The sequence below is a fragment of the Hydra vulgaris genome, chromosome 08 (genome assembly GCF_038396675.1).
Source record: "Hydra vulgaris chromosome 08, alternate assembly HydraT2T_AEP".
NCBI lineage: Eukaryota > Metazoa > Cnidaria > Hydrozoa > Anthoathecata > Hydridae > Hydra > Hydra vulgaris.
Genome location: NC_088927.1, coordinates 9,430,001 through 9,446,083, shown reverse-complemented (window position 1 = coordinate 9,446,083; position 16,083 = coordinate 9,430,001). Strand labels below are relative to the sequence as shown.

At 27.2% G+C, this 16,083-nt stretch overlaps 1 protein-coding gene across 2 annotated transcripts; it reads left to right on the top strand.

The window, feature by feature from the left end:
• The first annotated feature begins 456 nt into the window (after positions 1 to 456).
• LOC136083597 (uncharacterized) lies at positions 457 to 15,383 on the top strand. Of its 2 annotated transcripts, XM_065803039.1 has the most exons (3): positions 457 to 779; positions 4,580 to 4,647; positions 12,288 to 15,383. In XM_065803039.1, the coding sequence occupies exons 2-3, from the start codon at positions 4,602 to 4,604 to the stop codon at positions 15,239 to 15,241; spliced, it is 3,000 nt and encodes a 999-aa protein (XP_065659111.1). In that variant the 5' UTR covers positions 457 to 779; positions 4,580 to 4,601; the 3' UTR covers positions 15,242 to 15,383. The 2 variants fall into 2 exon arrangements, with proteins under 2 accessions (XP_065659111.1, XP_065659112.1); XM_065803040.1 differs by lacking the exon at positions 4,580 to 4,647 and having other exon boundaries at positions 505 to 779.
• Positions 15,384 to 16,083: the final 700 nt, after the last annotated feature.

Genomic DNA, 16,083 nt, shown 5'->3' with positions numbered 1-16,083 from the left:
AAACGTTTATCTAAAAGTATGAATTTAAATAAAAATGATCAAGATTTTGATACTGCTGAAACATCTATTCAAAGACAAATATGATGAAACATCTATTCAAAAAAAAGAGAGGGTGTAAAAACACACTTTACAGCTGCTGGAGTATTTCCTATTATAGTCAAAGGATTGCATAAATCAGGTGAAATCAGAGAAAGTAAACAAAAACTGACAGTATACACAACCTCCATTAAAAAAAAGTATCCGCTTCCCTTAATATATTAGTAGAAAGTTTTGAAGAACAGTAAAGTATTAGTGAGTATATGGAAAAAGCAAACTTGTTTAATCACATGATGGTATCGTTAACTAACAAAACTACAACATCTAAAAAATTACAACTAACAACGCTTGCTCCAACTGACTGGTCAATAAAAAAAATTCTAAAACATTACACACTAGAGTATTTGATCAAAATTATTTAATTAAAAACAAGTTTCTTTAAAGTTACCGCAAAAAATGAAATTTAGCGGTAGCTTTAAAGAAACTTTTTGCGGTTGATTTTTTCAACATTTTTTTATTAAAAGAGTATAGAGCTGTAGGTTCTTTTCTACCATTTTGGTATAACATAAAGCAATAATAAATATATAAACCAACAAATGATTGTTTTGCCCAATATCAAGGCTTATCAGCATATCTAGGATCATATTTCATTCCAGACATGGACAATCGGAAAAAGAAAAATTAATAACAGAAAAAAGAAAGACACAAATACAAATAGATTTATATACATAGTCAAATAAAAGGTTATATATATTTTTATTTTACAAGATTTAAAAAAAAAGTTAAACGAAGTTAAACCTTAACAACAAGAAAGAAGATCATTTTTGTTCAAATGAAAAGAAAGTTTTTGAAAAATGGCGCAAAAACTTAAGAAAATTATTAGGTTTATTGAGAGAAAATTTATTTAAAACAATTTTTATTTTTTTTTATTTTGTCGCTAAATTAGAAAATGACAGAAAGAAATTGTCAATGTCAGAAAGCAAAGGTCAGTGTTTGCCTGAGCAATGACTACTAATCATATAGCTAACCCCAAACAAAAGTATAGGGTTAAATATGACCCGTCCTGTTAAGGACACCATTGATATCTTGGTTTTTAAAGGGGTTTCAATGCATATTTGTTAGCTGTTATAGGAAGGGCGGTGATAATGGAAAAGAATTTTTTAGTATAAAGAAGTTGGTGTGTGTTAGAAGAAGCAGCATAAACACTAATCATTGAAATGAATTTATCAAATTTTTATAGAAAATTTGTTATTAACATTATCAATACAAGGAACAGTTTCTTGATAGATATACATTAATGCGAAACCGTTAAGTCGATCTTCTAACATTGTTGTTCTTGTATAGCCTTTTAACAGAAAAACTCCTCTCACATTAAGTATCCTTAAGCTATATTAATATTTTCAAATCCAGGAAATAATAATGATTTAAGAGTTAAGGGTATATTGTCAGGAATAGTCCCGGAAAATATAAAGATCGGCAATTAGTATTAAGCGGGTGTTAGACTTCATAGTACCAATATTTATATTTATTTTTTATACCCTGTCACTTGCAGCACTTGACGGAGTTTAAATCCGCCTCTAAATACTAATTATTGAAAAATATTTTTTAACATTTTACTGCATTTTTAATATGTAAGGCATGTTGCAAAACATATGTACTGCAATTATATGTATTTTAACGCTCAAGGTATTTTCGAGGTTCCGAGGTTCGACGCCAGCTCTAGCCCAGCAAGCGACATTGATACGGAAGGAGGCGTAAACTTCTTGTTAAATGCTCTCCTGCGGTGCTCTGTGATAAGATCGTAAGGACTTCTGGGAGCACCTAAAATAACCACCAAAAAAAAAAAGAAAGTATTTTGCTACCACCACTAATCATCAAGTTTTTTTTTTTTAATTAAATAATTTAAAATTACTATTCTAATTATTATTGAAAATTGTATTTTAAAATGTTCTCTTTCAAAATACTTAGACACCATTTTGTTAAGTTATCCAAAAAAAACTATAAAAAAACCACTCATTAAAAATCATTTAGATTTATTATTATAAAAATCTTGTTCTTCTTATGCTTTACACCCACGCTCCCTCCCTCCCCACCATCTTATCTGTCGAGAGCACGTTTTAGACCATTGCAAATAGACTGGAGTACCTCATTTCCTCATCACCAACTATGAACTTTTTATTTCAATTCAATATGATAAAATGTTCTTTTAAAACCAACATACCCCCCCCCCCCCATACCCCAACATACCTCAATGACTCTAATTACGCTAATTTTCTTGAATGCTTTTTTTATTTTTTTTATCCATGTTGCTATATGTTATCAAAGTGTTTGCCGCAAAATTAATAAAATAAAAAAAGTAAAAAATTAATTTTGTTTTGACACAAGTTTTGCTTTATAGAACCATAAAATAATTACCAAGTACTTTTATATAAATTAACTGAGGAAATGTCAGTTTAACAAAATTTCTGTATGTCGGTTTTCCAGTATTGTATATAGCTTTTTTGACAAACTTACTTTAAAATTATGGCTTTGACTTTTGCATGACACAAAGCTCCACTAACTATTGTCAACTTTTCTATAATCAAAATAAATTTATATGAACAAAAATCTTTCTCTCTCAAATTGATGAGACAATAACTATTTTACTGATGAGACAATCACTATTTTATTGATCAGACAATCACTATTTTATTGATGAGATAATCACTATTTTATTGATGAGACAATCACTATTTTATTGATGAGACAATCACTTATTTTATTTTATTGATAAGACAATTACTATTTTATTGATGAGACAATCACTATTTTATCGGTGAGACAATCACTATTTTATTGATGAGACAATCACTATTTTATTGATGAGACTACTATTTTATTGATGAGACCACTATTTTATTGATGAGACAATCACTTATTTCATTTTAATTTATTGATGAGACAATCACTATTTTATTGAAGAGACAATTACTTATTTTATTTTGTTTTATTGATGAGACAATTACTATTTTATTGATGAGACAATCACTTTTTTATTGATGAGACATTCACTTATTTTATTTTATTGATGAATCAATTACTATTTTATTGATGAGACAATCACTTATTTTATTTTATTGATGAGAAAATCACTCTTTTATTGATGAGACAATCACTTATTTTATTTTTATAAAACAATAAATAAATAAAAGTTTACATAGTATTGTTTAAATTAATCTCATAACAATATTGTATAAATATTATGTAATAAAAATAACAAGTAATAAATTTACACACATATTTGTACACATACTTGTATTTTTAAAATAAAATGACTCAAAACTAATTTAAAAACAAGTATAATTGTATTTAGTTCAATAAAAAAAAATTAACATATGCTTTTGCTAACTTTATCTTTTTTTAATTTTTCTGAAAAATTATAAAACCAAAACATCAACAACTCAAAAACAACATCAACAACTCCTCAACAAAACATCAATAATTCCTTAACAAAACATCAATATTTCCTCAACTAAACATTTTTTTTTAATTTTGCTGTTTAAAAATATTACAATAACCAAATATATTTTACAACTTTTACATTAGTAACAACAGGACTTTTAGAAGATCATGAGGATCTTGTCATGAAGCCCTTTACAATATATGGTTAATTTTGAATAAAAATATATGTCTGTAGTGAAATAATAATACACCTTTATGCAAAAATTAAATCAAAACATCAATAACTCCTCAACAAAACATAAGTAATAACTCAAAAACATCAATAACTCCTCAACAAAACATAAGTAATAACTCAAAAACATCAATAACTCCTCAACAAAACATAAGTAATAACTCAAAAACATCAATAACTCCTCAACAAAACAAAAGGTCAAAACAAAATTGTTTTGTAAAGTATGTATAGTCTTTAAGATATTCAAAACCAAATGTTATTTTTATCAGTCAGATTTTTTCTAGAGCTAAAGTTGTCATTAGTTTGTGCGTTTTTTAGATCTTGAATTAAAGTATATTTTATTGCTTTGAGAGGTAAAAATCTAAAGTTTTTAGATTAGGCAAGTTTTAAACCTCGTTGGTACCAACTTTTAGCTTTGCAAAGTACCTTATAAGGGTAATAGTAAACGAACATCTAGCACTTTCCTCCTCATTTTTCAGTCAAAATCTAACAAACCTCAAGTTGCTGTAATTCTTAAATGATAAAAAACTTTTTGAAAAAAATTTGCAGTCTTTAAATTAACTCAAATTATTAAACAATTGTGCCAAATTTAAGAAAATTTGGTGATGTTGGGTGCACTCCTTTGTTTTTTGAAATATTTCTCTAATTTAAAAACCCTAATTTCTAAAATCATAAGCCAAACAACCGTTATCAAATTTGATAGCTCTGGAACATTTGCAAATGTTCCAGAGCTTTTCATAATGGAAAACGCTTCACCATGATTCTTAACAAACATACAAAAAGCATTCATGGAATTTTAGAGACATGTAACGTTTTTTAAGATAATAATTCATACGTATAAAATTTACTAGTACTTTTTACTTTTTTTAGCACCACTTCATTTCAAAATTAAATGGAATTAAATCAAGAACGTTGTCATGAACATGACTTTTTTAAAGGTAACTTTTATTTACTCGCCGAATATTTTTTATTCTTCGTTTCAATAACTACATTATTTATTAAACATATAATGTATATCTCAAAAATTTTGCTGAGGAAAATAAAAAGATTTCAAAAACACTAAAAAATTAACATTAGTACTTGTATAGAAAAGTGAGCTTTTAGGGGTGATTTTAGGGGTGAATAATAATAAATAAGCTCTATCAAAAATTTTACAGTTTTGTAAATCAAACAGCTAAAAGAAGACTTTAAACTTTGTGGAAGCTTCTAACCTTTTTTATCATTAAACTGCGAAAACTTTGATCTTTTTTTTTTTCATTAAACTTCTCAGAACAAAACACTTCTTAGTGGGATTAGACTTTGTGTATGTTTGTGGTCTTTATTGAGACAACTTACTTGAAGAATTTTTCAAGTTTCTTGTTCGTACACTCCAAAGCTTCCTAATAAAACATTCCAACTGGCAGGTTTTTTGTATTTCTTTCATTATGACTGTTAATAACTTTTTTGTGCTTGCCCAGTGGGCACAGTACGTTTTTAAACGTTCTTTGGAGGTTTTTATTAGATTTAAACCTAATAAAAAACGTTTCAAAAACGTACCATGTCAACTTGGTGGATAAAGACTTGTAATACAGGCTGCTATACTTTAAAAAAATGCTAGGCAGTGCACAGTGGGCCGGATATTAGATATATGGTGGACAAATTATTTTGATCTTTTTTTACTAAACCCTTTATATGTCCAAAGAATAACTTTTTATTAAGATATATTTACTTTTATTATAAATTTTAGTTAAATAGTTGCTAATACTAAATATTATTCAACAAACTTTATAAAACTTTAAAAACGCGGGTTTAAATTTTTAAAAGTTAAAATTTCAAATCATATAACTTCTTAAAATCGTGAAACTGAATAAGAAACTTTTCTGATGAAATAAACTTGGTACAAATAGAACGGAATAAACTTGATATAAATGGAATGGAATAAACTTGGTATAATGGATGGAATAAACTGAATAACAAACTCTTCTGATGAGATAAAATTGATGCAACAAACTTTAAAGAGAAAAATGCGCGCTTACTTCGGAAAAAAAGAAAATTTATCACTAGATTTGAAACTCTATTATTGATATTATTATATAATAGATTTGAAATATATAGATAAATATATAGAGAAAATATAAATAAATATATAGATTTCAAACTCTATTATTGATATTATTACATGTTCACGACGTTTTGAATAAGTATGTAGTTTATTTATCATCTCTTTATATAATAAAGTATTATTTTTATATCTATTGGCCGCCGATTCTGGATGAATGACATTACAACGTTTTTATTATTATAAAGTCTACTGAGTTCTAAAGGTACTATACAAATAATCAACAGGCACTCTTCATTCGTCACTATTTTCATATTAACATACCTGTTTGTAAACAATATATCACCAATGTAAGCAATATATCACCAATATAACAATGTAGCACCATCAAAACCAGCCTTGCATCTAAACGTCAGTTTAGTTAATTCCTTAGCATTGCGATTAGCACAGTAGTTTATATATCAAATAACTTTTTAAGAGTGTGTTTTAGAAGATCTTTTAGCGTTATTTGTACTGGCTAACCATCTATTTGAATGTTCTTGGGATAGCATTTAGCTTTTAAAGATCTTAAACCATTATAAAAAAAATATGTGGCAGCCTCATTTCTTAAAAGCCTTTATGTTGATTTTGATATGTCACCACTAATAGTTAATGATAAAGTTTCATCAGGTGAATATATCTAAGCAGGTTTATTAGGGTTTTTATTTCAAATTTCAGAAATTTTTGTGCCAGTTTTGTACTTAAGCTCACTTCTTAGTTTCAATTTTATTGCATGATGTAATTTTTGGCTAAATAAAATATTACTAAAATTGTTAGGCTGATTCTTTTTGTTCTGTTACAAGTTTTTCAAAAGAGCAACACGGTTTCCCAACTTCATTAACTGATGACGTAGCATTTAATGCACCGTAAGTGTATTGAAAATTTTGAGCCAGCCAGATTTCATTACTTCTCACAAAATGAGTATTATCATTGTTTGCAGCTATTAACTTTTTACTTTATAATTTTATAAAGTTTTTCACTCAGAATCCTCTAGTTTAATATCTGCAGAAACTAGAACAGTTAATTTTAATGAAAAGAATGGTATATCATTAGGAACTAGTTTATTTTGTTGTATAAGTCCGTAAATGTTACAAATTAATATTTTATTACTAAACAAAAAAACAAAAATTTTTTAGGTAAACTGTGCAATATGTACTGAATTAAATATCAAACAAAATAACATTTTTGTTTACGAAAAAGAAAAGTAAGTAACTTAAGTTACGTCATTATTTTAAAATGTTAAAGAAACTCAAAAGGGCAAGTTAGGGGCAATGTATATAGTTCAAATAGGTTGTATACATATTACAATTACTAATTCAGGTATTTAATATAGGTTCTCATAGGTTGCCTAAGTTAGGTCACACTTTTTGTACAAAATGAAAGTAATAAATTTTAAAAATTTACCTCGTTATTTTAAAGCCAGATTTTAAGTGTATTATAAAGACTTTAAGTGTATTATAAAGATCTTCACTTTATTTATTTTTTTTCGAAAAGCTTTACTGTTAAATATTTTTAATATATAAACTAATCCTGAAAGCTTATAAAATTTTAAAAGTTACTGTTTACTTAAGCTATGTATGAAAAAAAAAAATTTCACGTTTTTTTAAAAAAAAAAGTTTCCATTATACATGAAGCCGCAACTAATTTTTATGGTTTTAAAAGATACAATTATACTCAAAACAATTTTCAAAACTTTAAATGAGAGTATTACAAATATGGTTTTAAATATAATAAATATTCATTTTTTAGGTTTTGTCCACCACCTGACCCACAGTGTGTTAGTTAATTTTTGTTCACATTAAGTTGTGTTTTTGTTGACTATTTCTATTGTATATATTTCTATTTTTTATTGAATTTGTTTTATTATTATTTTAAGTATTCTTGTAAATCTAGAATATTATGTAATTTATTTTTCTAAAACTAATCATGGACTGGTTTTTAACTCTCTTGGTCTTATCTCCCTTTTTAAGTTTTGATGATGTTTTAGCAAGCAAGAAATTGAAATTAGCGAGGTTAATTTAAAATACTATGGAAATTACCCTTTTTCTGTAAAGACTTTCAGTGAAAACTTCTTAATTATTTATTTATTTTTAATAGATTAGATTTGTTTTTTTAACAATAAAATTATTTGATTTAGGAAAACATTAGCAATTTTTTGACCTCATTTCCCTCATTTTGGTTGACCTCTTTTCCCTCATTTTTTTTTTTAAAACACACCTGTTTTGACTTAAAATGGCAACACAGATTAACAATTAGTTAATTATTAAAATTGAAGTTTTAAAAGACAACCAACCTCAACTCAGATTGGTAATCTTTTAAAATCCTGCCTTTACCATTGGCAAGTAGTGTGGTTAAGGAACTACGAAATTTTAGGGCCCAATAGCGTGTTTAAAATGTCTAGAAACCTAGAAATTTTACTAAATGAAAAAAATAAAATGCAGATAAATTTTGCGCGTCAATTAAAGTAATGTTTTATATGTTATATATGTTATACAACAAATTTTACGCTCATGGATTCTCATAAAAGTATATTCATGAAAATAGCACTGCAAGCAATTATTAAAGCAAAAAAAAATCAAGAAGCGAGGGGCTAACAAAACTTACAACTCCAGGGGTCAAGAAGAGTGAAAAGCGGTCTTTTCAAAAATATACCAACATTGCGGTTATAAACAGCAATAAAACATTCAAATTGATTTAGCTACTCAGGTCATACTCTCTTCTACTGGAAACATGTAATCTGATACAACTTGCTCTATGAGGCAAGCGAGACTCCTTAACCGTAATGAAGTCAACTTAAGAAAAGAAAAACTTTGAAATAAAACCCCCAAATTACATGTCGGCAAGGGTAGTAGGACCATGTAAACCCTGAAAGGTAATCTTCTTTGTTAAATCCATGAAGGACATCCTTTTATAAAAACTCTATTAGAGTATAATTATTATATAATCTTATAAAAGTTATGAAAAATTAATAAGTTTAAACAATGAGTATTTTTTTTTTTTTGCCGTTAGTACATGATATCTGGGTAAAGTGTTTGATACCTGGCCGGTAGGAATTACTGTATAGTGATTTGTACCTAGGCAGCAAGCACTGTACAGTGTTTGTTACCTTCCGGTACGGCTTACTATACAGTGTGTGCTACCGTTAAGTCAATCCTACCTACTACATCGGCCGCGAATTTTAACGTCACGTGATAGAATACCATCTATACATAAATAGGCACTACTGCAGTTTCCCCCAACCCCCTTTTGTTTTTTTATTGCTGATTATGATAGAGAATTTTATGCTGATTTAGATTCGTATAAAAACATTGGTCTGAAAATCAACAGAAAGTGCTCTAATTCGGTATTGAAGTTTAAAAAATTACACTAAAAAATGCGAATATTCGCGATTTTTTACATCAAAGTTTACATTTTGAAATCAATCGTTTAGAAAATCTTTTTTTAATTGCCACATAAAATATATATATATATATTTTATTTTAAGTTAAAAATTAATTTTCAATTTAAAATAAAATATATATATAATATATATATATATATATATATATATATATATATATATATATATATATATATATTATATATATATATATATATATATATATATATATATATATATATATATATATATATATATATATATATATATAAATGCATACGTACATGCATACATACATTAATCATTCATATATAAATAAATGATAATGGAGGTGAAGTTGTATAAAATGACTTTTGTAATATTTTGTTATTTTATTGGTATTTAATTAAACTGTTATTTTGTGCTTAAGTAAAAATTGTAAGTGAGAACTTACTAGAGAAAAGCTGAAAAAAGACTTTATCCAACAGCAGTGGTAATAGAGGCAGCAAACCATGTTATTTATGGAAAAGTTATATCGGTTAGAGCATTAGCAAAAAAGTATGGAATCCACTACTCAATTCTTTTTTGTTACATAAATAAAGTAAAAAAAGCTGTTAATATGGAAATGCCGCTACCTATTCCTGGTTATAAAAAGTCACGCCAAGTTTTCCATTTAGAACAAGAAAAAGCTATTGTCTTATATATATCAACAGCATCTGATATTTATTTTGGATTATCACCTTATGAAGCTTGCATTTGAGTGTGCTATAAAGTATAACATTAATTTTCCAAAATCTTGGTTAAAATTTTTAATGGCTGGTCCTGACTGGATGAGAGGATTTTTAAATCGACCTTCAGGTCAGAACTCCAGAAAGCAACAATTCTTGTACGAGCAACTAGTTTTAATCGTGCTAATGTAGGTGTATTTTTTCAAAGTTATCATATGTTTTAGATAGACATCATTTATCTGCATTTAATATTTACAATGTTGATGAGACTGGTAACAAGATAATTGCTTGTAAAGGTATTAAGCAAGTTGGAGCATTATCATCTCAAGAACGAGGGACACTAGTGACAATGGTGTTAGCCGTAAATGCATGTGGCAATAATGTGCCTCGAATGTTTCTATTTCCAAAAAAGAAATTTTTTGATCACTTTATTCGTGATGGATCAAATGAATGCGTAGATGCTCCAATTGGTCAGGCTGGATGAAAGAGGAGTGCTTTATTACTTACTTAAACCATTTTATTCGGCATTTTAAGCCCGCAAAAGAAAGCCTTGTGCTATTACTTTTAGGCAACCACCAGTCTCATTTATCTGTTCAATTAATAAAATTGTGTAAAGTTAATGGTATAGTTTTGCTTTCCTTTTCTCCTCATTGCTCACATAAGTTGCAACCTCAGATAGATCTGTATTTTGACCATTTCAAAAATGCATAGCTAATGCACAAGACTTCATGAATGAAACAATGGCCAGGAAAAACAATGAGTATATATGATTTGCCAGGAATTGCAAAAATACCTTTACAGCATTCTCTTACACAACAAAACGTAACATCTGGTTTTAGAGTGGCAGGAATATTCCCATATGATGCAGATTTCGCTATATCATTTGTTACTGATCGTCCAGCAACTCAATCTAAAGCAGGTACTGATATAAGTATATCAACTTCAATCTCAGATGCAATTCCATCTCCGGCATCATTAGAATTTTCCCCAGAGAATGCAAGACCTCTACCAAAAGCACAACCTAGAAAAGAAATACTCACTAGATCAAAAAGAAAGTATGCAGAAATTCTTACAGATACTCCAGTAAAACAGCAACTTATGGCTGAAAAAGAAGTTAGTTCTAGAAAAAGAAAGTCTAATACTTCTACATCAACAAAAAAAAGACATTAAAGTTGAATTAAAATGGAATTAATGTAATTTTTTGCATTAAAAAAAATTGTTTTTTAAACAAAATCTTATTATGTTTTTATATCCTAAAAACAGAAAAAAACAAAACTTAAATATCCTAAATACTCCTCTTGCCTTTTTTTAAACTTAATTGTTGTTTTTTAAAAACTGTTTCTAGTTTACTAAATAAGTCAGGTAAATGTGAAATCTTGCATAATAAATGTATTGCAGCTCAAGGAAAATACTACTTTCTTTTATTGTAATTATAAAATTTTTGTTGCCAAATAGAAATTACAGATTAACTAGTAATTTTTCTGTGAACTCTGCAAGGCTTATACTTTTACAGTATTGTGTTGCAACTTACCCCGTTTTTTTTTGTTTTTTTTTTAGGTTGTTTAGGTGCTCCCAGAAGTCCTTACGGTCTTATCACGGAGCGCCGCGGAAGAGCATTTAACTAAAAGTTCACGTCTCCTTCCTTACCAATGTCGCTTATTAGGCTAGAGCCGGCGTCGAACCCGGGATCTCTGGGTTCTTAGCCAGAACTCTAACCACTGCGCCACGGCTGCTCCAAATATATATATATATATATATATATATATATATATATATATATATATATATATATATATATATATATATATATATATATATATATATATATATATATATATATATATATATATATATTAGATATTTATATATATTAGATATAGGAGTATATAAATAAAAGTAAATTATAGCAGTTATAGTATGTCAGGAATTAAGAAAATGCTATTTCATTTGTCGTTAAAAAGAAAAGAAAAGAAAAAGGTCAGAAAAGGAAAAATTTTTAAATACGCCTCAGTAGAAAATATTTTATCTTAGACAGAAGTTTAATCTGTTAAAAAAAGAAATTCTTTAAACCTTTTCTTTGTTTTAAATACTTTCAGATATATTCTCTAGAGTAGCAATAATTAATTTAAGTTTTACAAAGTATCATGTTTTACAATGATCCACATATTAAGTTGGTTTACAGATTTATATTTTGTAAATTTATAAAATTGTTATGTATTTTTACATCAAACTTTGTTTTAAACTATTTTTTTTTAAACTAATACAGTTTTACAACTTTTTGAAATTTTCATTTATAGATTTTTTAAAAATAACGCGTTGCATTTGAAAAATTTCAATCATTAAATAGAATGATATTACCGTATATTGAGATATTAAAATGATTATTCATAATAGTAAGTATTCGTTCAATATTAGGTGTTCAACGCGACAAAATACTTCACGAAATTCATCGTTATTTTTCACAAGACTCAAAAAAGTCGGTTTTAATACTATATGGAATGTCAGGTGTTGGAAAGACAAAGATTGCCAAAAAATATTGTGAAATTTGTTCTGACTTCTATAAAAACATTGTCTGGATAGACGCAGCATTTGGAAAATTACAAACTTCAATAAGAAATCGTTGTCAATTATTAGGATTGGCCATTCATGATTTAAAAAATGATTTTAATATAGAAGTAATTGTTGAAAAAATTCACGACTATTATTCAAATGGAAAAACATTGTATATTTTTGACAATGTCGACGATGAAAGTGTAAAAGGTTTGACAACGTACATTTCAAGGAAATCGAACTCATTTACTTTAATTACCTCGCAATGGAGAACGTGGTCAAACAATGTAAATAAAATGTTTGTTGATGTTTTTACTTCTGAAGATGCACTCGCTTATGTGGAAAGTAATGTTATAGAATGCACCAAAGAAAACATAAAAAACCTAGTTAAAGAACTTGGTTATCATCCTTTCGCTATAACGCAGGCAATAAAATATATAAATATACATAAAGTTTCAATAGAAAAATATTTAGATCGATATAGACAGAAACCCTTAGAAATATTAGACACTGATAACTTTCCTTCTGAAGATGAATCAAAGTCTGCAATAAAAGCAATCAATTTAGTTTTATTCAAATTAAAAAAAACTAAACTTATTCCATTAGAATTACTTAACTGTTTATCTCATTGCGATGGTCAAAATATAAGTAAAGAATTTATAATCCAAATCTTATATCAAATGAAAATAAAAGAAGAACATTTAATTGATGAAACCGTTGGGTTACTTGTGAGTTATTCATTATTAAATTGTTTCGATGATAAAAAATATTCAATGCATGAACTGACACAGATGACGTGTAGATATTTTCAGAGTAAAAATTCAAGTTCAAATACGTATATTGATCTAATTGAAAGCTATTTTAAATTTGAGCTAAAGCAAGCAAAGAATCACGCGGAATTCGGAAATCATTTCGTTTTACATTTTCTATATATGTTTCGTATAAATGGAAAAAGAATGTCAAAAACCTTTCATCATATGACAGCTTTTATTTACAAGTTATTAGTATGTAAAGGTTTATTCGGTGAAACAATCGAAATATTAAAAGCTATTCAAAGTTTTAATACAGAAACTTATGGTGAAAATAATAAACTCACGCTTGATACAAAACATGATATCGGAAACTGTTTGTACAATTTGGCAAAATATAACAAAGCTTTAGAAATTTATTACAATATTGAGCAAATACAAACTGATATTTTAGGTATCAACCATCCAGATACAATGGCAACAAAACACAGTATTGCAATCTGTTTGAACGATATGGGAAAATATAAGGAAGCTTTAGAAATTTATTATTTTGTTGAGAAAATGCGAATTAAAATTATAGGCATCAACCATCCAGATACAGTTAAAACAAAACATAATACCGCAATCTGTTTGTACAATATGGGGAAATATAATGCAGCTTTAGAAATTTTTTATTTTGTTGAGAAAATACAAACTGAAATTTTAGGTATCAACCATCCAGAAACAATGAGAACAAAACATAATATTGCAACCTGTTTGAACAATATGGGAAAATATAACGATGCTTTAGAAATATATTATTTTGTTGAGAAAATACGAACTGAAATTTTAGGTATAGACCATCCAGATACAATGACAACAAAACATAATATCGCAAGCTGTTTAAAAAATATGGGAAAATATAAAGAAGCTTTAGAAATTTATAATTCCGTTGAAAAAATGCGAACTGAAATTTTAGGTATCAACCATCCAGATACAATGACAACAAAACTTAGTATTGCAATCTGTTTGTACAATATGGGAAAATATAATGCAGCCTTAGAAATTTATTATTTTGTTGAGCAAATACAAACTGAAATTTTAGGTATAAACCATCCAGAAACAATGAGAACAAAACATAATATTGCAACCTGTTTGAACAATATGGGAAAATATAACGATGCTTTAGAAATATATTATTTTGTTGAGAAAATACGAACTGAAATTTTAGGTATAGACCATCCAGATACAATGACAACAAAACATAATATCGCAAGCTGTTTAAAAAATATGGGAAAATATAAAGAAGCTTTAGAAATTTATTATTCCGTTGAAAAAATGCGAACTGAAATTTTAGGTATCAACCATCCAGATACAGTGACAACAAAACATAATACCGCAATCTGTTTGTACGTTATGGGAAAATATAACAAAGCTTTAGAAATTTATTATTTCGTTGAGCAAATACAAACTGAAATTTTAGGTATCAACCATCCAGAAACAATAAGAACAAAACATAATATTGCAACCTGTTTGGACAGTATGGGAAAATATAACGATGCTTTAAAAATATATTATTTTGTTGAGAAAATACGAACTGAAATTTTAGGTATCAACCATCCAGATACATTAAGAACAAAACATAATATTGCAATCTGTTTGTACGTTATGGGAAAATATAACGAAGCTTTAGAAATTTATTATTCTGTTGATAAAATACGAACTGAAATTTTAGGTATCAACCATCCAGATACAATAAGAACAAAACATAATATCGCAAGCTGTTTGGACGATATGGGAAAATATAACGAAGCTTTAGAAATTTATTATTCTGTTGATAAAATACGAACTAAAATTTTAGGTATCAACCATCCAGATACAATAAGAACAAAACATAATATCGCAAGCTGTTTGGACGATATGGGAAAATATAATGAAGCTTTAGATATTTATTATTCTGTTGAGAAAATACGAACTAAAATTTTAGGTATCAGCCATCCAGATACAATAAGAACAAAACATAATATCGCAAGCTGTTTAAACAATATGGGAAAATATAGCAAAGCTTTAGAAATTTATTATTCTGTTTAGAAAATGCGAACTGAAATTTTAGGTATCAATCATCCAGAAACAATGAAAACAAAACATAATATCGCGATCTGTTTGAGTAACCTTATAAAACAGAAAACAAGTTGTTTAACAATTAGTTAAATGTAATTTTGTTTTATATTTATATGTGTAGTTTTTATTATGCTGTTGATAAAAAAAAAGTTGAATTTTATTTTAATATACATAAATATATATATATATTAATATATATATATATATATATATATATATATATATATATATATATATATATATATATATATATATTTATATATATATATATATATATATATATATATATATATATATATATATATATATATATATATATATAAATATATATATATATAAATTAGTAAAAACACTTATCTAATTTTTTTCTTCAACAACTTGTTTTTCCATCAGTAGGTTCATCAGGAACGGAGGATATATTTATATTTATATATATGCGTATATATATACATATATATATCTGTACCTCGGAGGGATACAACACTATGTCCATTTTTTTCCGGAACGGAAAACGTTGAAGAAAGTTTACCAACGGAATTGTTGGTAAACTTTCTTCTTGGATAAACTCTTTCCTTTCAAATCGTCGACAACGTGTTGTTTTAGGAGAAACAATATCTGATTGGGTTCCTGTCACTAGCTGTGTTCCTCAGGGTTCTGTGTTAGGACCTACTTTGTTTTTTATATACGTTAATGATCTGCCTGATAATATAAACAATGTTTGTAAAATGTACGCTGATGACGCAAAGATACTTGCCACAATTGAAAGCAAAAAAGACTGTGAACGACTGCAGAGTGATATTAATTGGATTACA

Excerpts from the sequence above, each read along its gene's own strand:
- LOC136083597 (XM_065803039.1), top strand. The coding sequence starts at position 4,602 with ATGGAATTAAATCAAGAACGTTGTCATGAACATGACTTTTTTAAAG. Across the intron at positions 4,648-12,287 it reads TGAACATGACTTTTTTAAAG|GTGTTCAACGCGACAAAATA; the intron begins GTAACTTTTATT and ends GTTCAATATTAG.